Genomic DNA, 23530 nt, shown 5'->3' with positions numbered 1-23530 from the left:
CAGACAGCAGACCACATAACAGATGCAATGCTCAACAAGTTAAACTCTTATTTATTGAAATCCCGACATGCATTTTAACAAAACAAGTATGTAAAACAGACAGCTCTCTTTTGTATTATAATCAGACGGCAGAACTCAATTATAATGCTTCTCTGATTACGCCGGCCCGCCTGAGCACAGCAATTAATTCGGCTCTCATAGCTGAGAGTCACACAAGAAAACCAGCGTTTCGACAAGCACCACAGTCATTAAAGGCTCATCCCCAGCTATTAGCCCCTGTATCACGGAGAAGAAGAAGTTGGGCAGAAACACTCATCTTAATTAGGGACAATGCATGTTAAACATGAATAAAGCTTAATGAAGCTTTCCATCGTATTCCATATCAGAGATGTGCAAATGTAAATATAATTCAAATGGGTCTTCTTAATCAAGTTGTTTTCTTTTTAAAGATTTTTTTCTGACAAGCTACCTTAATACAACTTAAAATTAGTGCAACCATGTCATCAGTCAAATATTTTAAAGAAGCAATGTGGAGATTTTAGCAGCATCTAGTGGTGAGGGTGGAGATTACCTAATGAAGCGTTATGATTTATGCAGTTGATTTATGCAAAGTCTTTATAATACACCTGTAAAAATATAGTTACAGTATGTATATTATATTGCATTTCGGTCAATAGATCCTGCAGAAAATAACACAGCATCTTTAAGGGTAATGAATACAACAAGAACACACAGTGACTAACACTTCACATTGCAAAGCGTTCAACTTTAGAGCTCTGTGGTTTCATATGCAATATGTTAAAAGAAACACCAGGCAGCCTACTACACAGTATATTGTACATTAAGCAGAATGCCAAAAATCGGAATAATTTTTGCTAATGGCAGCTTAGAGCCCCTACTGAGCCTCCTTCCTTCCTACTAATGTGACCTAAGACTTTGGCCAGAAGCAAAGCTAAACCTCTTGAACCTGGGAAAAAAATGGTACTTCTGGTATCTGGCTTAAAGCAGGTTTCAAGTACAGTTTTTCAATACATTCATTTCACACTGACCATGGGTCTTAACAGAAGATTAAAATCTCCATTTTTCTGCCTTAAAGGTCTGACCTCTCAACTAACTACAAGGTCACTGATTCATAACCACTTCCTGAGCAAATCACAGCATTTGAGTGAAATAAAGTACAGGGCACAGTAAACCATAACACTTTAGTAACTAAGGTTATTACGTAAATACATCTGGGCACAAACTGTTTACTATTAACCATTAGGCAGTTTAACAGAACACAGATTTGTGAGTGTTTACTACAGCTAAAAATGGCAAAATTCATTAATTATTTGGTTATTTAAGATCGGCTATAACTCACAATTTCTGCCAATCTCATTTTAATCTTGTATACCTATGGCTCTCCTGTTTTTGCCAAGTGGTTTATATCTTCTGGGCAACATCATGTTGACCCTGGCACAACATTTAAATCAATCAATCAGATTTTAGGTTTAATCTTCCAACCAGGATTGGTTGCTTCTAGACCAGTGTTTTTCACTTATCATTTCCCTCAGATTTTAGGGGTAAATTATGGTTAGGGTTGGTTGTGGGTTTAGGATTTATCTATAAAAATGTTGTCCTTAGGTCAACAAAATATGTTGCCCTGAGGACATCAACCACTTGGCAAAATCCGGTTGAGCGAATACCTATACAGTAGCATTGTATACGTAGGATCTTCGAAGAGTATGTATGAGTATAATCTTGATAAGCGGGTCTTCCTCTTCGTCAGTTGGCACGTAGGCGGGCCATTCCTATCGCCTTGCTGTGGCCGTTCTTTTCCGGTAGAATTGAAAAGCCTAATAAAAGGATTAAGATCCCTATTACGAAACAGGGATCCAGACTTATAAAAAACTTTCTGAAACAAGTTTGAGTGCTGGGGGTGTGTATCAAGCACAGAAATTCTACGTCATACGTCCAACTTGTTTTTTAATAAGTTGACAATGTTAAGCATGAGAAGCCAGAATGCATGAAATCCCTTATTCCCTACTTTGAACTGCATTACGCCCATCTTTAAACTGAAGAAGTAAGAAGTTCTGTTATATAAAAAAAGCTGTTATATAAAAAAATCTAGGCCCTAAATGACGCTTTATTGCTTCCAGATAAAGACATTTGGTTTTGTTGTCTGGTAAAGGATAATGCGCAGTACAGTCCACCAGTGTTTATTGCAAAACAATCCCCAACAGGGCCATCAAAGCCTGCATCACCCCGAAGGGCTTCATTCTGTCATTAAGACCTACGCCTGCTCATTTTTTCAGATTATTACATGGCTACCTACACAAATAAATAATACACGAATAAAGTTTTCGTAATATTATATATGAAAAAAGAAATATGAGACTAGCAAGAAGTGGTTGCTTGAGCGGTCATTATATCAAAATACCAAAAATGTTGAGATTGACCAGTCAACTGTGTGACAAGAGTAATCTTTAGCCACATGGTGGCAGTGCATTGTAGGAACATTGCAAGACAAAATATCAAGGTTTGACAGCACATTTTGGCAGCTGTTAGACCCTACAATAACTGAATCAACAAACACAAGAGAGACACTTCCATGCTAAAGGTTGTTAGACACAGTATCAGGGCCGCATGTCAAGTCAATGTACTTTAATTCACTTTAATTCAAAAGACATAGACCTGTGCATAGGAAAACTTAATAGATGAAACATAACAAATCCCTAGGATGCCCCAGGGGTGCTTTTAATGTGTATAAATAAAGAAACGGATAAATTTCCGGACCTCCAGTATCCTAATATCTACAACTACCTCATCAACTTTTCATCGACCTACGACCTGAAAGCCTGAGTGGTCAAAATTGACTTGAATTTTCTAATGGATATTAAACTTTGGAGTCTGTCGGCTTTAACCTGCTTTGTCGTCAATGGAAGGGCAACTGTGTTGTTAGCTTACGTAATCGACCCTAGCTGTCCTTGTTTGTAGGTAGCCAGCATATCACTGATCTTGCATGTTAAACATTCCCAAAAAAACTAAAGACCCTCCAATGAACCCATGGTGGTCAGACACGATGGGGTTGTGTTAGGAGCACACTGTGATTGCACAGCTAGTGATTGCTGCTCTCATGTGTCTTGTTTAGGATTTGGCAGCACAGCGACAGATAGGAAGATATTGCGGCGACGTGTTGGTTAGCACGTTTTCATGCAGTTCACCATTTAATCGTCTATCAAGGATTCGGGATCCTTAGGAATATGATACAATGATTTGCCCTTTGTATGACTTTTGAGTGAGCATAAATTCAAAGAGAGCTCACCATGACTGTTACAACACGTCCATGAAAGTATTAACTCTTACAACTTTTTTCTGTCTATAAAGGATAAAAAACAGCAAGGTGCTTTCTGGATGTACATTTAGTACCATAATAGGTCACATAAATTATGTAAATGTCTAGTTGCATGATATAGTTCAACAAATTTGAAGAGTGAATTTGTAAACGTTTTCTGTTTTCGCAAATAAACCCTTTGTTTAGTTAGTCATGTACCACTTGGATTTGTGAAATTGAATTAGATTAGTTTAAGTTAATTGGGGGCTTGTGCTAACTTTCTGTCAAATAAATGGCACGTGGATGAAATGCTGTTGAATAATATAACACATATACATTTTCAGGAGGTTTATGTATCAAATGACGTCACTATATGTCAGCAAGTGGAATTAAGTCTCACCGAGGAGTAATATTGTCACACACCGCATTTCAATTATAAGCTTATTAAGTAGATGTGTTTCATCTTAAATTTTAAAATTTACACGTTCAATCAATGAGCTATTGAGCTTGAAATGGAGAAACATATATATTTACCCATTTCTCAACCTCGAACTCGCGCCTTAATCACGTCACGTGCCCTTCCCTGATATGGACTCCTCTAAAAGGAACTGCGCAGACTGATCGTCATATGATCTTAAGTACCGCGAGAGCAGAAGACTATGTTTGGTTTGAAATCCATCTCGCGATACTTATGTCATACTCTCAAGCAGTCTGTCCGAGGGCATGCATGCAGAGCCTAGGGATTCAGGTGATTTTGGGAAAAGAGCTTGACTAACTTCTCAAAAGATTTTTTCTAACATATAACTTCATGTTTTAAACTGGAAAGAAAATATCCTTAAATCGTTTCTAATCGTGTGTTCAAAGTTATTACCTCAAAGCTTTCAGTTTAGCATAACAAAATTAGTTGCAAAGCAGCTACATTTAGCAGACGCTTTTATCCAAAGCACAATTACACTTCATCGCAAACAGTACAGACATAATGGGAAACGTTATGAATTAAGTTTTAAAAGGTGAAAAGTTTAACATTTAAAGTGTAAACGGTAATCCACATAAACACTCACTCAAGTAACATGTGGAGTTTTAAATGTCCACTAGAGGGCAGACGAGGAAAGGATTTGGACTAAACACATTTTAAACTCTTGTGGCGTTTCCCGGACAGTCCCATACTAATGTGTAGACAAATGTTAGAGGTGTCTTAATCGTATACAATTTTTACATTTAAAGACAAATCTTTAAATATTTTAAAGTGAATGTTTAAATACAATTGAGTTGGTTTAATATGTGTGTACGCGTGCGTGTGTTCCAGTGTTGGGTGTAACTAGTTACTAAGTAATTAGTTACTGTAATTTAATTACTTTTCCCTTGAAAAAGTAAAGTAAGGGATTACTCATATGTTTTCTGTAATTTAATTACAGTTACTTTTGATGTAATTAAACTAAATACTTTGTGAAATGTATGCGTGTGCTATAGTGAAATTGACATCAAAATTCAAAGTCATACTTTAAAATCTGTGCTTTAATGTATAATTCTCATATTTGTAATACTTTGGTCAGTTAATAATAATATTTATTTGAATTAATTAAATAAGCAGTTTCATGTCAATCCTTGATACACCTATTTAACTAATCAAGGTTGATGTAGGATATAAAAAGTAATTAGTAATGAGTAACTAAATACTTTTTGGACAGAGTAATTTGGACAGTAATCTAATTACACTATTGAATATGTAATGAGTAACTAGTAATTAATTACTTTTTCAGAGTAATTTACCCAACACTGGTGTGTTCTGTATGTATTATACACAAATACTTTTCCTCTTTTTGTGTTTTTATACAATGTAATTGTGTGTGTATTATATATACATGAATACTTTTCTTATTTTTGTGATTTCTTTACAATGTAACACTGCTAAGAAATTCCGGACTTGAACTGAATTCCATTTAATATCCTTATCCGACCACAGTACCAAATGCCTAAAATGCCCAATCTTTGTACTTTGCTTCCCACCCTAAATGAAACCAACAAAAACAGATTAACATTCATGATTCATTACTGATTAAATATAATGAGATACAAATGGTGCATATAGAGAATGATATCAATGATAGGCAACAAACGACATGTTATTTTAAAGGTTTATTTGATTTGCGGAAATGTGTTGACAGTTTGGTCTTCTTAAGAAACACAAGCTCCTCAAGTTTTTGGTCAACCGCAATAATACAAAACAGAAAGTTTGCAGCAGTATTGCTGTGGTCTTCAACAGTGTAAACTACAGACATCGTGGTAAACATAAACCCAAAAAACGCTGGTTTACTCAGTGGCCTACAGTGTGTTTTCAGCTCTATCAACATACTTTTCTAACGTAGCAATGCAAAAAAGGCACTTTAAAGCTGTTCTTTTTTACTTTCAACAGAAACAACGAAAAGAAACGACTTTAACCTCTTTAGTCTATGCCAGTGTTCAGCTCTCTGCTGCCTCTAGTGGTCAGAGCCTCTTCTGCAGCTCATTCCAGGTCATTTTGGGTCGACTCATTAATTATCTGAAGAATGAGAGGTCAAAGGTCATCGACTGTAAATAATATCTTACAATGGTCTATGATGTTCATGTCACTTACATGTCCGTCTCTCGTCTCGATGGTCTTGATCACCACTTTCTTAGTGTCAGTGAAAGGTTTGGTTTCCTTCATGGACTCTGCAGGCAGAATAGATATATGTATACATATTTACCTATACATGTATAGATTTATAAATTAGATAAAAATGTATACATAGATATAAATTTACAAAATACGGTAGAACTTAATTTTTTTTTTTACTTTGTCCTGCTATTCTTTCTTTATCTGTTCAATACATATTCCATTATAGTGCTTTAAAATAATAATTATTCTCTCAACACAACTCTAAGATAACTACACAAGGATGTAGTTGGTACAAACGCTTTGTACCTCGCAGGGATAATGATGCGAGGTGGGGCAAAGGCATGGTGATCCTAGAGACAAACAAAGAGAAAATCTTAAAATTCTTAAAAAAATCCTATCTTTTAACTCCATTTTTACATAAAATATGACAATCCCACGAATAACATTAAATATTAAAACGTTTTAAGAAAAAACCCACCTGCTCTCCTCTCCCTCCAGCAGCTTCCTGTAGGTGGCGATCTCAATGTCCAAGGCCATTTTGACATTCAGAAGATCCTGGTATTCACGAAGATGACGGGACATCTCATCCTTCATGTTTCTGATGTCGTCCTCAAGATGTCCGATGGTGTCCTGGTATCCGTTTGCCTCCACGGTAAAGTTCTCCTCCATCTCTCTCATCTGACGGTCCATGGACTCATTCTGAGAAGATCAATAATTGATTGGTAACATAGGACATCATATGATACAAAAAATTATAAAAAAGTAATAATACTTAATCATTTTCCTGTACTCACGGTTCCTTTGACAGCTTCTAAGTCACAGGTAAGAGATTGTAGCTGACGGCGGTAGTCATTGGCCTCTTGCTTGGCCAGACGAATGGCATCGTTGTTACGAGCAGCAGCTTCGGACAGGTCAGCAAACTGCAGAAAGTGGGAGAAAGTGAGATTAAATTTGCACAATAAACCGTGCTCAGACAGATTTAAAGGTCCAGTGTGTCATTTTTGGGAGGATCTATTGACAGAAATGCAATATGCATAACTATATCTTCAGAGGTGAATAAAGACCTTACATAATGAAGCGTTATGTTTTTATTACATTAGAATGACCTATTTCTATCTACATACTTGGTACTCATACATGGAACTCGTCATGTTGTTTCTTAATGGACAAACTGCTCTACAGAGCTCGTCTCATAAAAACGTTATCTCCATCGGCAAAGAAGCGAAATCGCGACTACATCTTAGTTCTATATCAGCCACTGTGGTGCTTTGAAAGGGAGGGGCAAGCGGGGAAGTGAACCGTAGGTTGTATTTCGCAACCTCACCACTAGGTGCCCCTAAATTTCATACAATGGACCTTTAAAAGCTTTGGCATTTAGTTTACCATCACTAATTCTATGACATGTGTGACTTTGCTCAATTTATTTTTGGAATCACTTCATTGTGATGATCAATACTGACACAGTGAAGCAGATGGTGTCTAGATCCACAGAAGTCTCTGCATCAACCATCTGCTGTGTCTTCGGAAACTAACCTGTCACATTCATTCTTTAAACATAACTTTCTGTTTTACTACAGTGCTTCACCATAACTACCATCAACAGATGATTGACACTTGCAATAAGTGAATTGTCTCCCATTTTCTTCTCAGAGGCTGATCCTTCGTAGCTTGCGAGATTTGCAAGATGAAGTTCTCTGGTGTGATTTTTGCATAATTTGTCAATTTAATTAATCCTAATCTTAATTTAATCTAATTTCTAACTAGGAGAAAAAGTGATATGATAATGTAACTCAACGAAGGAAATTTTAATGTGATAGAAAAATAATACACATGATAAAGTCGATAGACAGACCTTGGTTTTATACCAGTCCTCAGACTCCTGGAGGTTTCTGGAAGCCAGGGTCTCGTATTGTTGGCGAACATCTTTGAGTGCAGAGGTGAGGTCAGGCTTGGCCACTTCCATATCAATCTGCACATGCTGCTCCTGGATCTGAATCTGCATCTCGGCAATTTCCTGCAGAAAAATGAGTGGAAAGGCCCATTACTGTATATTGCATCTGATATACTGCATTTGAACAGTAATTTGTGTGATTCACATGCAAAAAAACATCAGAATTTTTAAATTTCAGAGTCGCCATGATCTGATTCTAAAGCAATGTTTTATCCCAATGTATTCGCTGTCAAAGTGGTCGAACCTCATCGTGGAGTTTCTTTAAGAAAGCGATCTCCTCCTGCAAGGACTCCACTTTTCTCTCCAGATCCAGACGAGCAAGAGAGGCGTTGTCAACATCCTGCGAGCAAGACGCATTAAGAAAATAACAAACAAATCTCAGCTCTGTATGTATAAATGTAAGATGTTTCACGTAAACTCCTCACACAATGTTATAAAGGAAATGCATGTGGTTCTTAATAATATCACTGAAATTGTATTTCCTTCCCAACGTCAAGAGTTCCCTTTCTCAACTTTTTTTTCTTCGTGCTCAAATCTCATTAGGTGTTAATTCTGTCGAATAACAATAGCTTGCCTGCTGCTTATTGTTTGTAGAGCTACAGCTGGTAATGGCAGATGCATTATAATGCGTGCACACACACATCCACCCAAGTCGATGCCCACCGTGTCCCCTAACACTGACCCCTCCCATCCGTACAACACTCTGCTTTGTCATGACCGCACAGGCAGACAAAGCTCTCTGTTGAGCCGTCTGTGTCTAACACCAAACCAGAGCCCACCCTGTCCCTTTTATTGTGAGGCTATTTAGATGGTTATGTTTGGTTGTGATTTGCAAACATTGTAAACTAACACAACATAACTGATGTAGAACAGTTTTGGTATCCCAAGATAGGTTTCAATTAACAGCAGATACAAGTCTAAAATCGATCACCTGAATTTCTAACAATAGCCGTTTTATCTCTGCGGATCCAAACAGAAGATAAAGACACAAACCTGTCTGAAACTCCGCAGAGTGTTCTCAGTATCCTCCTTTTGAAGCATCTCTTCTTGTAGTCTGAAAGTGATAAGAGCATCACAGCGTGAGCCACACCCTTTACAAAACAGCCAAGCCAATGCACATTGTTCTCACTGCATTCCAACATCTCGTGAGCAAAACAATTACATTTCATCTCCTTACTTCCTTTATGTAAAGCCAAATCTTTTCAACAATTTCTTGTAAATTTAACTTAAGAAAAAAATATGGTAAACAGTGGGAGAAAACTCCGCCCTATACAGAATCATCTATCTTATTCCTAAATTAGCCTATTAAAATCTAGGCGTTTCATCTACATCTTTCAGTTCAATTAAAATATTAAGACTTTGCTCTAGGACATGCAAAGATAAATAATGCATTATTTATTTTTGCATGCCTTCCAGTAAATGCAATTTTATAATATAAATCCATTATTAAAATACAGTTGGATGGATGTCGATATGGATCCCATTATAGTTAGTTTAATGCATTTTATTAATACAAGTGATTTTCATTTTTTAATGTGTGTTTGAGATCTTTCTTTTTTAATAAAATAAGAGAAAAATACGTTTGTAGACATGTGAGATAAATATAGTAGTGATAAATGTATACCCACTTGTGATTTATAAGATATGACATATTTTAAACTTTTAATCTAGTTTTTGTCTGTTTGCACAATAATCAACATACTTTTCTTTAAGGCGCTCGATGTCCTCTCCCAGGTTGTCTCGATCCACTTCCACTCTGGCCTTCTCGTTGGTGAGCTGGTCCATCTGCCTCCGCAGTTCTCTCATCTCATCCTCGTACATATCTCCGACCCGGGACTTGCCCTGGCCCTTCATCTGATCCAGCTCGGCGATCAAGATCTTATTCTGCTGCTCCAGAAACCTAACTTTATCTATGTAACTGGCGAACCTGTCGTTGAGGTGCTGCATCTCCGCTTTTTCATTGGTTCGGTTGGTTTTAAACTCGGTGTTGATGGCGTCAGCGACCCCGAAATCCAGAGTGTCCGTGGAGAGTCTAGGCATGGGCGCGCTGCTGCGCATTCGTGCGCTCCTGGACATGTACATGGATGGAGGAGCGGAGGAGACGCTGTAGGAGACGCGCGATGATGCACGCACCGGGCTGCCGTACTGGCGGCTCGAATAAGTGGGTCGAGTCATTGCTGGACGCTCCCCACCGAAGATCCTTTTATAAGAAGATGAGGTTGTTCGGCTTGCCATGTTTTAATCCTGTGGTTTGGGTGTTTTCTTAAAGTGGTTTCTTGGGTGGTTTCTTACTTTTACTTTTTCCAACTACTGGGAACCGACGACCCTCAACCTGTCCTGCCCAACCGAGACCACTGCAGAGGTTCTTGCTAGTCTTTATAGTCCACTCCCTATGCAAATGACATAACGGTGCGGAGGGTTTCTGTGACGCACGGTAGGAGGGCAGTCTGGGCGGAGGGGCACACTGTCAAGGTCTAAAAAAACATAATTCACAGCTGCAAATACGGGAAGACCCTATTTATGTATGTATTTATAGTATATGTATTTGTTCATTCTTTAATCAAAGTAAAATATTCTCGTTTATTAATATTATCTGTTTATCTAAACATGTAATTGTTGTAAATTGTAATGTAAGAATTCAATAGTATTTATTAAATTTATTTTACGAAATTATATATGTCTTTGTTTAGCTGAACACACGGGAATATATTTGGAAAAATGTCAGTATCCAAAAAGATCTGATCCCCCTTTGACTCTTTTATGGGTGGATTTATTTTATTTTACAGGGATTATTTTAAATCAGGACTAGCTCTAGATTTTATATAATTTAAGTAGTTTTACCAAACATGCCTACCTAAAAACATTCCTTACGTGCATTTGAGACAAGACAAAATCAATCATGTATTTTAAAGGTGACATCCTATGTGCACTTTTACTGTGTTTAAGTGCTATAATTGGTTTCCCGGTGCATCTAGCAACCCAGAAAACGTGGAAAAAAAAGAACCCAGTAAATTTGCTTTGGTGTGCCTTTACCTGCAAGCATGTGAGAAATCGAGCCGTTCTGATTTAGCTCCGGTTGTGATGTTCGAAGCGGATTTTATTATAATGTTACCGCCCCTTATTCTACACTGTTCCACCCACCGCGCTCCGCCATTGTTGTTTACACAAGCGACAGCGCTGTACGTGACGCTATGCAATGTAGTCGCTGCACTGAGTCCAATCCCAGGAACGGGTGGATTTATTTTATTTCTAGTGGAAATCCATCAGATACCATAACTAAAAACCTGCTTGTTTATGCGAATCAATTCAAGCCGTAGTGCTTTATCAACCTGTGACAGCACAAGCAGGATTAGCTTCAGAGTTGTTCCTCAAACGTGATCGAGAACAACTGAACGAGACAAAACTGCCGATGTCAGTAATATATATTAACAGTCTGAATTGACTTAAATGTACCGTATATATAGGAGGATAACGTTAGCATATGATCGCGAGGGAGCTTAGTCAGTCACGGGCTAAATACAACATTCAAAGCCAGTGTTAAATTTACTACGCGTTTGTTGACAAGCCGGACGGAAGAGGGGTGGGGTTCGCTGTAACTCATTACCATGATAAGATACATGCACCAAAACGGGTTGTTGTGAGCAGAGCTGTTTTTGACGAGGCAAAAAGGGTTTTGTTTACACAGCCATTGAGTTTTTTAAAGCAAAATATGTTCCAGACATTTCATGAAGACCCTTAGAAATCATAACAACATGTTGAAAGTGCTCATCTGAGGAAACCTTTAAGATATGACAGTTCAAGTTTTATTCGGGTTTATCAGTCTAGGACTGATCTAATGCCTGTCTGGGAAGCCGCCCCATAGTGTTTCTTTACCTGCTATGGTAGTAAATGGGGGGTGGGATCTGTTTGGAGACCAACATTCTTACAAATATATTCCTTTGTGTTCAGCAAAACAAATAAATTAATACTGAGAGTAAATGAAGACAGTATTTTCATATTTGGCTGAACCCTTCAAAGGTAGTAATGGCAAATAAACGTTTGATTTTATATAATAGTGATTATTATTATTATCATCAAAATAAGATTGTATGGTACAAAAACATACTCGGAACCGAACTTTGCTGGTTTGTTTCCGGACGGTCGTTTATCCCGGAACTCACGTTCCATGCTGGGAAAGTGCACCCGCAAACGAAACATCATTCATTCGTAAAAAAGAGAAATTATGGATCAACTTCGTGTTTTGGAGTTATACAGTGGGATAGGAGGGATGCATTATGCTCTGAAGGGTTCGTCTTTTGACTTTAGTTTTGTTTACAGCCTTTAGTGTAGTTTAGCAGCAAAATGTCTGTCAACACTGGCAGGTGCAGAAAGTCCATCTATTAAAACCTTTTGCAAGAGTTGGGTAACTTTTTAACCCTGAAACCCAAAGGTTTAAAAGCTCTTGGACCAGATACACTAACTCTTTCTCTGTTTACTTGTACTTCCCCCACAGATGTCTCTGTTCCCTTATTGAACATTTCAAAACGAAAAGCTTTTCAAATAAAATGTTTCAAGATGATAAAATCTGTTAATTTCCTGCATGTTGGATGGTTTTATACGTTTTGAAATAGGAGACCAACAAATATGCATATTTTATATATATGTATATTTGTGGCTTTTTAGAGAGCTCAGTTCCAGCTGAAGTTGTGGCTGCTGTGGATGTCAACACAACAGCAAATGAAATATACAAGCACAATTTTCCTAGTACTCCACTTCTACCTAAAACTATTGAGGTGAGCCTATCTTTAACTCAACTGTGAGTTTTATTGTTTTGATAATATATTTAATTGAACTCATTTTATTCTGACCTTAATGTGTGACATTATGTGCGTTCCATAACAGGTTATGGATGATTCATATTTAAATCTTGATATACAGTTTTATTGTTGTGTTAAATAATTACAGAGATTTTTGACATGTGGAAAGCATCGTCTGAAACGATAGAAACGGTTAGAATGAGTTTAGCACTTTGCCTTTATTTTAACACGAAACATTGCTTCCCAAGCACAAAAAAAAAACGTATTTATTGTTTCTTATTCAACTGATTTATTGCTCTCTTTAAACATCCTTATTCTACAGCGCATAGTCTCATGACAAGGGCTTTAAAATCATATTGAGTGTAAAAATGTAACTGGGTATTTTTTGTAGTGTTTAAAGGTTGTGTGCTTGGTCAGCAGGGTAGTTATGTATCCGTCACCGGCCTTGTTCACAAGCGGTATTACATATTTATTTAGACTCGAACAATAAAGGGGGTATAAAATAAAAATACATTGATATGAATTAAAATATGGATTAACTAAGATCTTTTCTTGTCCTATTAGAACCAAGCTTAATTTACTTGTTTTCTTAGGAATATTTATTGCTTTATGACATAAAGTGTTGGATCAGTTTTATTTTTGTAATTTATTCTCAGTTTAATAATTATTTTGTGTGTATATCAGGGAATGACTTTACAGGATTTTGACAAATTGAACATTGACATGATTCTGATGAGCCCACCGTGTCAACCATTCACCAGGTGATGGGAATGTTTTTTTAGTAGTAAACCTCCCACTATAATGCTATTGTGCATGATGATATATGTGATGTAATGAAATGCAGTTCAATTGCTAAAATTAGCTACTTACGTTTTTCTATAGGATTGGTTTACAAGGAGATCTTACAGACCCAAGAACAAAGAGTTTCCTCTATATTTTGGATCTTCTGCCAAGGTCTTTTTATTCTCTTTTTACATTTTGCATTTGACTTTTATGCAAAGCGTCTCAAGTTCAGTTCAGTTCATTCATTCATCAAGTTATTCCAGGTGTACGTTTTTTATTAGTGTTACTTGTAAATCAAACCATCAACTTTTTTATTGAATACTCAAATGAGCTGGATAGCTATCTCTTCCTCTCACTGAAGTCACTTAATATGTCTCTCTGATATTAAGATATGAATTTGAGTACAGAATACTGAACAAGTTTTCTAAGAACAACTCATATTTCCTGGAAATGTACTTTATATTTATGCACATCATTATTAATTCATGACCATCGAAGGGATGTGGAACTGCTTCTTCTCTCACTCTCTTTCTCCGTTTGCCCTTTCTGACATCTGTTGTGTTTTTTGCAAGCTCTTTCAGAGTCATTTTTGAGGATCCTTTTTGTAAAGAATGTTCCTCTCCTCCTCCCCGCAGGCTCAGCAAGCGTCCACAGTTTGTTCTTCTGGAGAATGTGAAGGGCTTCGAGACCTCTGCTGCAAGGTAACTAGGGAGCCTTTCACGCAGGGCGGTCGCTATGGTAACAGGGCTGCGAGCCAATGGGGTCATGGTCTCTGTGGGGCTGTCTCTATGGTTTTTGTTAATGAGAATCTTAAAAGGGATGATGACATTGGAGGCGTATGCCAGCAGGTTGTATTTACACTCAAAATATTATTCCAAAACAAATGTCATTGTCATGTTTAAGCATTATAACAAATCTTGTGTTCTGGTGACATGGAAAAATTGTCTCGACAATCAAGATTCTCTTTTTTAGCATGGACTGCTCAGTATTTTCGATTCATTTTCTAGAATATACGGTTTTACCCTCAATTATCACATTACACTGGAGAATAAAATATTTTTTTGGTGTTGTAATTGCAGAGATGCTTTGCTTAACACGTTGAGACAGTGCGATTACAGCTTTCAGGAGTTTCTGATCACACCAACACATGTAAGCATCACTTATACCCAGAATACCTTTAACACCTTCAAACAGAGCTTATGCTGAATTCTTGTTTTGTGACGATTTTGTTACCGCAGCTCGGGATACCAAATTCCAGGCTTAGATATTTCCTCATCGCGAGGAGACCTCCAGGATGTTTCTCATTCCAAACTTCAGCAGAGGTACATGTTTTTTTAAACTTGTCCTCAGATTCTACGACAGATACTTAATAAGCATTTTTGGTTTGGAATAAAAGAAAAGCCGCCATGAGCAATTTTATGCATTTATGATTGATTTAATAAGTTCTCTTAACAGATAATCGATGGTTTCCCCAGACCTGTCTCCAGTGAATCATCAGACAGACCGGCTGTTCAAAACAACCATCCCACATCATCAGACTCTGAAAGTAAAAGCTCTGGGCCAATTATATTTAAGCTGGAGACTGCACAAGAGTTCGAACGGAAGAGGAACCAGGACAGCCAGGAGACGGTCCGGAGGCTGCAGGAATTCTTGCGTGAGGAAGACGACATGGATCAATATCTTCTGCCTCCTAAAGTTCTGCTGAGATACGCTCTACTGATGGATATGGTTCAGCCCAGTAGCAGGAGATCAGTGTGCTTTACGAAAGGGTAAATAGCTCAGTTTTATTTTGACACTTCACCTGATTTGCGATCCCACCCTAGCAAATATTTCTAATGTAGTGATTTACCCTGACAAAAATGATCATAAATGTTGACTTGTGTCTGTGTAGTTATGGTCATTATGTGGAGGGGACGGGCTCTGTCCTGCAGTCCTGTGTTGATGTGGACTTAGAGAGTGTGTTCAAGAGTCTGGAGCTGCTTTCTGATGAAGACAAACTAACAAAGCTCCTCAGATTAAAACTGAGATACTTCACACCTCGAGAAATCGCCAACCTCATGGGCTTTCCGGAAGATTTCAGTAAGACGTGACCAGATGCTACACTTCATATATACACACATACTCACAAACTTCAACTGATGTTTGTGCATGTGTTTAGTGAGCCGTTTGTGTGTGTGTGTGTGATATTTTGAGAAGCTTTTCACTGGGGTGTGACTAGATTAAAGGATTGTTCACCCAGAAAGTCTGTCATCATTTATTGTAAAAATGTATTTGTTCTGCTAAGCACAAAGGAAGATATTTGTAAGATTGTTAGTAAAAAACAGATCTCATCCTCATTTACTCCCATAGCATTTATTTTTCCTACTATGGCAGTAAATGGGGGATGAGATCTGTTTGGTTACTGACATTCTTACAAATATCTTCCTTTGTTATTAGCAGAACAAAGACATTTTGACCGGTTTGGAACAACACAAGGTTGAGTAAATGATGACAGAATTTTCTTTTTTTGGTGAACTATCCCTTTAATGAATATCTATCTATCATTTGCTGCTGGATCTTTTTTATATTATTTTTTTTTAATCGAAGCCAAATTTCATTTGATATTTCTTTACATAAGGAATTTTGATTGTTGTAAGAGTAATTGTTATGGCAGGGCTCACAAAGCTTTTATTTGGAAGTTGTTGTAGAGCTATTAGAGGACACCAAGGTTGGGATGAGATGTTTATATATTTTTATAAACACAGTCACGCACACACACACACACACACATTTCATATCAATTTAAGTGATTCATGCTTTCAAGAAGAAGCTACTGAAAAATATTTGAAGCTTATTTAACAATGTAAACTATAATTAATTTGTCTGAAATATCACATTTTTATATCAAAATCCTATTTTGTGTGTTTCAGCATTTCCAGAGCACATTTCTGTTAAGCAGCAGTACCGTGTGCTAGGCAACAGCCTGAACATCCATGTGGTTTCGAACCTAATCCAACTCATGATGTCATGAGAAACATTTTGAGATCAAAGAGTGGAGGAACTGAGTCATAATGCCAGTTGGAAAGGCACTTGATAAGAGACATTATATACATATATGTAAATATATGCAAATATATAATTATGTTTTCTCATGTTTGTACATTTGTTAATAAAGTTGTTTTTATGACAGTATTTTTTTTTTTGATACTGCCACAGATATACAGTAAGTCCCCACCTACTTATTTCTATATTATTATTATTATTTTAGGAGAGTAGAGAAGCCATAAAAAATGTCAAACAGCGCTGGTAAGGAAATCTAGGGTGACCAAAGCAGTCAGTAAGGTATGTTTATTGACTGGTGTTGCATTTGAAACCACAGATATTAATTTATGGGATTCTACATGCAATAGACAGAAACTATTCAGTTGAAAAATAGTGTTAAATAATGCTATGAACAGATTTGAATGCAGCAGGTGTAAAGCTTTTCATATTCCAAGGTAATGAGTCCTGGCTTCTAAAATCAGCAGATTCACAGCTTTAACTTTGGTTACTCATTTCCAAAAACATGTGACGGGCCCTGACGCTCAATAAAAGGAATTAACTGAGTTAAAGGCCCTGTGGCTGTTTTCCTCTTCTTTATAAGTGACTTTGGGAAAAGGGAGGACAGTTCAGGTGCAAAGTGCATCTCTGGTCGGTTGGGCTTTAGATAGAAGTGAGCGTGAAGGTCCAGTAAAGTATCTGATGAGCGTCCTGAGATGAGCTCTCTCAGTATGGCTCAGACACTCAGGTTCTCCTGGACTTTTCTTTTACTTCTCTTTTTCTCTGGGCTGCAATGTGATGATGGTGGTCAAACCCACAATCGACAAAAAAGAGACCTCAGTAATGATCAGTATGTATTTACTTTGTTCTTCGAGAAAATGGATGATTGAGATGTTGGATCCTATTGGAAAACTTTATGTTAAAGTTTTTAAAGATCATTTGGTTTTCAACAATGTCCAGGCTTTGGATTGTCAAATTTTGTTTTGCAAACGTCTTGCTATTTTAGTAAAGAGTTGTTTTTATTTGTTAATCTTATCGTCCCAAAATACACAGCATATTAGGAGAGTATGCATTTTCTGAAATCTTTAATTTCTACTGCAAGTTAGAAATTAAACAGAAAAGCACAGTGAAAATCGAACCTTTAGAAGTTTTGCAGTAACTTATTGATTTGCAGGCCTCGTATGATATCAGAGAACGGTCACCTCACCTTCTCCGCTGGATACAACAAAGACATTCGCTTCACCACCTCAGGTTCAGGGAGTCTCAAAGTTGGGGCCGAGGACCTTGTCCAGCAGATAAATCAGGTGAGGTCATACATACGCTTTTGACTATTGAGTCAAAAATGATGTTTTGCGTTAGCGAGGTTATTATTTGCAAAACTGAACATACAAGCAAATCGCTGCTGGCTTCTGAAACCTTGTATCTCCAAATTTTGTGATTTAAATTTTTTTGCCATAAATCATGTGTCACTGGGTTTTGCAAATATCTAATTTTCTAATATCTAATTAAAAAGTGATTGTCAACTTTGACAACACAATATTTAATCATTAATTATTATTTTTTTATTTTCTGAAAACAGTGAATTTGGAGATCTGAGGTTTCATAAGCACAGCGACAAAATGTCTCTTTTGGTTAAAAATGTTGAAATGAGCGGTTTGCTGCATTAATGTCTGATATACAAAACTAAATCTTAAGTGAGGATTTAAAAAAACATTGAAAGGATTTCATTCTGGCAAAGAAACATTTTGTTTTCTTTTTAATTTTTCTTATGTTGTTATTTATCTTTTATGAGTTTTGTTGATTAATTTAGGTTATTATGCTTTATTTGTTTAATGTTCATATTGCATTCTTATCCCGAGAACCTGATTGTATAGTCTATAAATACTGCATTCTACATAGTACCTCATTTTATCCCTCTTTACTATATTTACTTTTATGCATTTGCTGTAAAGCTGCTTTAAAAATGTGAAAAGTGCTTTAGAAATACATCTGAATGGGATGGAATAGCCGGCAAACATCGGGTGTGTGTGCGCGAATGAGTTTTAATGTAGCTTATGTGCAAGTGAATTTCTTTCTTCAGATCAAAATTAACAAAGCTGATATCGACACCATTAAAAACAGCGGCCCGTCTCCAGACATTACAAACCAGCTGAATCAGCTGAACACCAGAGTCACTACACTTGAGTCAAAGGTTCAGACCATAGAGCAGGTACTGCTGTGATCATCCATTTCAGCGTATTGCTCATGTGACTAAACCCATAGGGTTTCAGCCTTTACGATTTAATATCACTTTTATGATGTCCTGTGTTTCATAGACGGTACAGAGGAAAACATGTAGCAGTAATCCATGCCAGAACGCAGGAACCTGCCTTAACCTACTAGATGCTTTTCACTGTATCTGTCCAGACAACTGGCAGGTCGGTAAATCAAATCATGAGTTTTATCCGCTTAGATACTTTTCCATTTAGATACTGACTGACTCCTGATTCTCCTGCAGGGTCCAACATGTGCCGTAGATGTGAACGAGTGTCAGATGTTAGCAGGAAGTCCGCTGGGATGCCAGAATGGAGCCACATGTGTGAATACACCCGGCTCTTTCACGTAATTCTCTGTTATTTGTTTCCGCTCCTCCACTGGTTTTTAGCATATTATGATACTTATAGATGCATATTTTTCTTTTGGTTCTCAGTTGTACCTGTTCTCCGGAATGGTACGGCCCACACTGCACATCCCGCTATGATGACTGTGGAGGTGGAAGTTCGGACCTGTGTGTTCACGGGACGTGCATTGATTCAGACAGAGTCACACCCAACCAGGTGATTCACAATTACATACATTTTTATCATTTCATGTATATTCATATAAATTACACACAATCTAAATATGTATAATTAACCTAACATCAAAGGTGCAAGAGCAGATCATAATAAAACATACGGATTAGAAACTTTGTAAAATAGCATTGGCATGAGATTATTTTAGACATGCAGTTATTTATTTAATTATTTTCAATGTTAGTGAGCAAATAACATATAAATACAAATGAAGAGTTAGTTTCCCAAAACAAATAACAGATTTGATTTTCTCCTGTGCATAATGTAATGTCAATCAGACTACAGTTGGGTGGTTTTGAAGTAATAATAACTCAACAAATAGCCTACAGCTAACTAACACAATAAAACACAATTAAAACATGATTTTATTGCAAATAAATTTGTCAAATACAGAAGTAAACATGATTTAAATGCTGTTTACGCAGATCAAATTGGAAATCATTCACTATAACAATAAAAATAATTATGTTAATAGAAAAATAATAAAATCTTAGTCTAAATATTATTTTTAAATGATTAGAAAAGTTGTTTTAGCATAGGTTTTCAAAAATGATTTATGGTCAATAAATAAAAGCAAATCTACTGTTTTGATTAAATGTGTATTGCAATATATAAAAATAAAAATCTAATAAAGTAAAATTAACTAAAGATATTCAAATAAAAGCTAATTCACAATATTAATAAAACTTAAAACAAAACTAACTCTGCTGTACACTCTCAACCCCACTGAAGCATCTGTCAGACATCCCAGATATTTTATGAACAGATTTCATGTTCCATTCCAGCCCAAATATAAGTGCATCTGTGATGCTGGTTGGATGTCTCCGGCCGGAGAGGCGGCGTGTACAGCTGATGTCGATGAGTGCAGTCTTCCCAACAAACCCTGCTCCACAAACCCACCTGTACAATGTTTTAACACTCTGGGCTCTTTCTACTGCGGCTCCTGTCCTGCAGGTTAGACAAATTCATCTGAAGTCTTTTCTAGTTTTGTGTGCATCATGCATCAGATTGCTGTTAAATTAAATGAACTGTTTCTTTTTTTGGTTCTTCCAGGATGGCAAGGTAACGGTTACAGCTGTCAGGATATAGATGAATGTGCTACAAACAATGGAGGCTGTTCTACTTCCCCGATGGTGCCTTGTCTTAACACTATGGGCTCCTTCCACTGCGGACAGTGTCCACCAGGTCTTATTCTCTTCTCACCCTTGTATGCGTTGTAAAAAACACCTGTTTGTCTTAAAGGGATAGGAACACTCAAAATTCATGACAAAATTCTGTTATTAATCACCTTGTTTCAAACCAGTATGACCAAAAAAGAGATGTTAGGGATTGACCATGTCAGAGGTAAATACAACAGATTTTTCTGCCAAAAATTGAACATTTTATGTTTTTACTGTTCATTTATGCTTCAAAAATGGCCTTTTTGGGGCATAAAAACTTATAAAAAAAGATCGAAAAACCATGCCATTATCATCTAAAATGATTGCATCATGCAAATGCGTATTACGTTGTTTTTTTTAAAGATACAACTTTTGTAGTCATTTTTGCATTTGTGATCTGTACAATGTTTCAAGATTACTTCGTTTATTTTTGTTTGAGTTCCTCAAAATCACACAGATTAGAAAACTTGCGTCAATGTTTTATTTTTGGGTGAACTATCCCTTTAATCTTCAGAATCTAAGCAATGGTTCTCGTCTACAGAGCATTGCTTTCTGTCTCATAAGATTTTCTTCTCATTCAATATTTAGCTTCCAGCGACGGGTGAAAAATGAAGCACGACTATTTTTAGTTAGCCGGAAGTGTGTTCATCATCTGTCCTGTTTCCAGAGCAAACTATTCTGTAATACTGCTGATTCATGTTTGTCCACTGTAACATGTTTGAAATGAGAAGCATATGCACACTAAGATGAGGTTTCATTGTATTCCCTGTGGGAGAGATATCTCTCCGTGGTGGAGAGATGCATTAGATGTGTTCATTGATGAAACTGCTGTCTGCGAGTCCTCCATTACTTGACACTTTACAAGTCTCAGTTGACTTCCAGATTGCAGAGTAGAGCAGACAAGATTGAGCAGGAAACGGTCATTACTAGTAATATGAGACCGATGACCCCATATGTGTGTCCTCAGGCTATGAAGGTGACGGGAAGACTTGCACTGAAGCTGACATCTGCTCCACAAACAATGGAGGATGTTACCCGCTGGCTACATGCAAGTCTACACCAGGTACACAGCACACACCGCACGCTTACTGTAGTTATTCTTTATGGCAGCGCATGACCGGTAGCATTTAACAGGATCTTTTATGTTATTATGCCATTACAGGATTTTATAACGGATGTAAATGCAATTGTGTAAGGTTTAAGATTACACACTCATGAGGTGCATTCTGGGATGCAACTTCTGTGAATGCAGTATTCTGTTGATCTGTCTGTCTGTTTTGATCCTTGTAAAAAGATGGTAACACTTTACAATAAAGTTGCATTTGTTAACTTTGATTTTGAAATTCATTTGCCATTGCTGAAATTAACATGAATTTAGATCAATAAATGCCGTCAAAGTATTGTTAGTTAGCTAACGAATTAAGTAATGTTAACAAATGCAACCTTAGTGTAAACCATTTCTGTATTACATTTTAAGTTGGTTTATTTTTTGTCTCCTTGAAGGAAGTATTATCCCATCATGCACTTGTCCTCCTGGTTATGTGGGTAATGGCTATGGACCTGCAGGTTGTACCCCAATCAGCAACATATGTGGCACTAATAACCCCTGTGTAAATGGACAGTGTGAGGTCAGTGTTTGCTAATAGCTGCTATGTGTTACATAGTGTCCCTGTTCTGTGGATATGACAAATTGAATTATGCCATAGCATAATTGTTTAGTGTGTGTTTGCAGAACACAGCTACGGGATACATCTGCCGCTGTGACCCAGGCTGGGCAGGTCAGAACTGCGATCAGAATGTAAACGAGTGCTCCAGTAATCCCTGCCAGAATGGAGGCACCTGTACTGATGGGATCAATGGGTACACCTGTACCTGTACGTCTCAATGGACGGGCCCTCAGTGTCAGACTCCACAGCAAGGTTATTGTCCATCCTTTTTTTTTGGTTCGAAATAATGTATGCAGTGTGTATGTGTGTGTTATTTCATGTTTTTTAAGTGACAACGTCTTGACCTTGTGTTTGCATGCGTTAGAGTGCGGAGGAGTTCTGGAAAGTCCAGCCGGAACGTTCAGTTACCCCAACAATCCTGGAACCGGAGATTACGATCACCAGGTCAGCTGTGCCTGGGTCATCAGAACTGACCCCAGCCAGGTTTGTAAAGTTATCCATCAAATCTTAGATTTTTAGTGATAGGACCGAGAAGAATTCTCTTTCGAGCTTATTGGAATTTTGTGCTAAGTATTACATTACACAAGGTATTGTGTGCAAAAATCGTTTGGATGTGGCTGAAAATTTTGTAAAATGTCGGCCTTAGGTGCCTTACAGCATGTTTTTCAACCGAGACACTCTGGTTGCTATGATACAGAATATTTGCCATAATAATGTGGTACTAGTATCTGATTTCGCATATAGTTTGTTTAATCAACAAATATTGTGGTACTTACATGAATACTGTGAGAAAGAAATATTATCACATGTTAATTGGTTGATGTGGTATTTGTCCCTACACTGTGGTCGGCTAAGTAAAAACCGACATTAACTAGCATTTTCCCCAGAGTCATTTTTTCTTCTATATGAAAAAACAATATATTCAATGCGCCCCTACTATATAACAGTGAAAACATGGAAAACTGAAAAGACTTATGTCATGAACTGCAGAAAATTCCATCAATGGCGACGAAAGGGTTAAAATCGAAGCACTTTCATTGCAAACAAGCGAAAATATGCACCGGCCTCATGAAAAATGTTTTGGTAGCTATACACGGCTTAATTATCCCAATCTGTTTTTCCCAGATTCTGCGGATAACCTTCCCTTTCTTTGACCTGGAGAACAGTGCTTCCTGCAGTTTTGACTTCCTGCAGGTCAATGATGGTGACAGCGCCTCCTCCTACATGATCGGGAAATACTGTGGCACTGCCGCCCCAGCCGAACTCTTCAGCTCCCATAATTCCCTGTACTTCTGGTTCCGCTCTGACCATTCGGTCAGTCGTCGTGGCTTCACTGTGGCTTGGACATCACAAGCACCAGGTAAACCAAG

General features: G+C 37.4%; 4 protein-coding genes and 1 long non-coding RNA gene across 6 annotated transcripts in view; 3 read left to right on the top strand and 2 right to left on the bottom strand.

Annotated features, from left to right (window-relative positions):
- pde1ca (phosphodiesterase 1C, calmodulin-dependent a) overlaps window positions 1-3892 on the bottom strand; it is a 71763-nt gene extending 67871 nt beyond the window's left edge. The window contains exon 1 of the mRNA XM_056738270.1: window positions 3848-3892. Within this exon, the coding sequence (XP_056594248.1) occupies window positions 3848-3851 (4 nt within the window). The 5' untranslated portion in view covers window positions 3852-3892. The remainder of the gene's footprint in view (window positions 1-3847) is intronic.
- A 123-nt stretch (window positions 3893-4015) lies between these two features.
- Window positions 4016-9755, top strand: LOC130413263 (uncharacterized). Its single transcript, XR_008905467.1, has 4 exons — window positions 4016-4061; window positions 6453-6603; window positions 8138-8300; window positions 9616-9755. It is a non-coding gene; the product is annotated as an uncharacterized LOC130413263 (long non-coding RNA).
- On the bottom strand, window positions 5435-10159 carry vim (vimentin). Its single transcript, XM_056738338.1, has 9 exons — window positions 9605-10159; window positions 8896-8956; window positions 8147-8242; window positions 7804-7965; window positions 6746-6871; window positions 6430-6650; window positions 6258-6301; window positions 5928-6004; window positions 5435-5852 (listed from the first exon to the last, which is right to left on the bottom strand). Exons 1-9 carry the CDS (start codon window positions 10135-10137, stop codon window positions 5817-5819), a joined length of 1356 nt encoding a protein of 451 aa, XP_056594316.1. The 5' UTR covers window positions 10138-10159; the 3' UTR covers window positions 5435-5816.
- Window positions 10160-10294: 135 nt separating this feature from the next.
- trdmt1 (tRNA aspartic acid methyltransferase 1) lies at window positions 10295-16652 on the top strand. Of its 2 annotated transcripts, none has more exons than XM_056738341.1 (10): window positions 10295-10424; window positions 12565-12674; window positions 13383-13459; window positions 13581-13652; window positions 14117-14182; window positions 14561-14630; window positions 14720-14803; window positions 14937-15250; window positions 15373-15560; window positions 16391-16652. In XM_056738341.1, exons 3-10 carry the CDS (start codon window positions 13386-13388, stop codon window positions 16489-16491), a joined length of 969 nt encoding a protein of 322 aa, XP_056594319.1. In that variant the 5' UTR covers window positions 10295-10424; window positions 12565-12674; window positions 13383-13385; the 3' UTR covers window positions 16492-16652. The 2 variants fall into 2 exon arrangements, with proteins under 2 accessions (XP_056594319.1, XP_056594317.1); XM_056738339.1 differs by lacking the exon at window positions 10295-10424 and adding an exon at window positions 10442-12188.
- A 563-nt stretch (window positions 16653-17215) lies between these two features.
- The window catches only part of cubn (cubilin (intrinsic factor-cobalamin receptor)), a 29518-nt gene continuing 23203 nt past the window's right edge, over window positions 17216-23530 (top strand). The window contains exons 1-13 of the mRNA XM_056738888.1: window positions 17216-17349; window positions 17674-17803; window positions 18580-18708; window positions 18815-18916; window positions 18997-19100; window positions 19189-19315; window positions 20119-20287; window positions 20387-20518; window positions 21461-21556; window positions 21997-22121; window positions 22226-22412; window positions 22525-22643; window positions 23286-23520. Coding sequence (XP_056594866.1) covers window positions 17216-17349; window positions 17674-17803; window positions 18580-18708; window positions 18815-18916; window positions 18997-19100; window positions 19189-19315; window positions 20119-20287; window positions 20387-20518; window positions 21461-21556; window positions 21997-22121; window positions 22226-22412; window positions 22525-22643; window positions 23286-23520 — 1789 coding nt within the window. The remainder of the gene's footprint in view (window positions 17350-17673; window positions 17804-18579; window positions 18709-18814; window positions 18917-18996; window positions 19101-19188; window positions 19316-20118; window positions 20288-20386; window positions 20519-21460; window positions 21557-21996; window positions 22122-22225; window positions 22413-22524; window positions 22644-23285; window positions 23521-23530) is intronic.

This window comes from Triplophysa dalaica, chromosome 23, assembly GCF_015846415.1.
Source record: "Triplophysa dalaica isolate WHDGS20190420 chromosome 23, ASM1584641v1, whole genome shotgun sequence".
NCBI classification, from domain to species: Eukaryota; Metazoa; Chordata; class Actinopteri; order Cypriniformes; family Nemacheilidae; genus Triplophysa; species Triplophysa dalaica.
The sequence above is the reverse complement of the archived record's forward strand: the minus strand, read 5'-3'. Positions and strand labels throughout refer to the sequence as shown.

Bases quoted from the DNA above. Each gene is read 5' to 3' on its own strand.
- trdmt1 (XM_056738339.1), top strand. From the start codon at position 12,125: ATGGATCAACTTCGTGTTTTGGAGTTATACAGTGGGATAGGAGGGATG. The intron at 12,189-12,564 runs GTTCGTCTTTTG...GTGGCTTTTTAG, and splicing joins GATGCATTATGCTCTGAAGG to AGAGCTCAGTTCCAGCTGAA. The intron at 14,183-14,560 runs GTAACTAGGGAG...TTGTAATTGCAG, and splicing joins TTCGAGACCTCTGCTGCAAG to AGATGCTTTGCTTAACACGT.
- vim (XM_056738338.1), bottom strand. From the start codon at position 10,137: ATGGCAAGCCGAACAACCTCATCTTCTTATAAAAGGATCTTCGGTGGG. The intron at 6,651-6,745 runs GTGAGTACAGGA...TGATCTTCTCAG, and splicing joins TAGAAGCTGTCAAAGGAACC to AATGAGTCCATGGACCGTCA. The intron at 6,302-6,429 runs GTGGGTTTTTTC...GTTTGTCTCTAG, and splicing joins CTGGAGGGAGAGGAGAGCAG to GATCACCATGCCTTTGCCCC.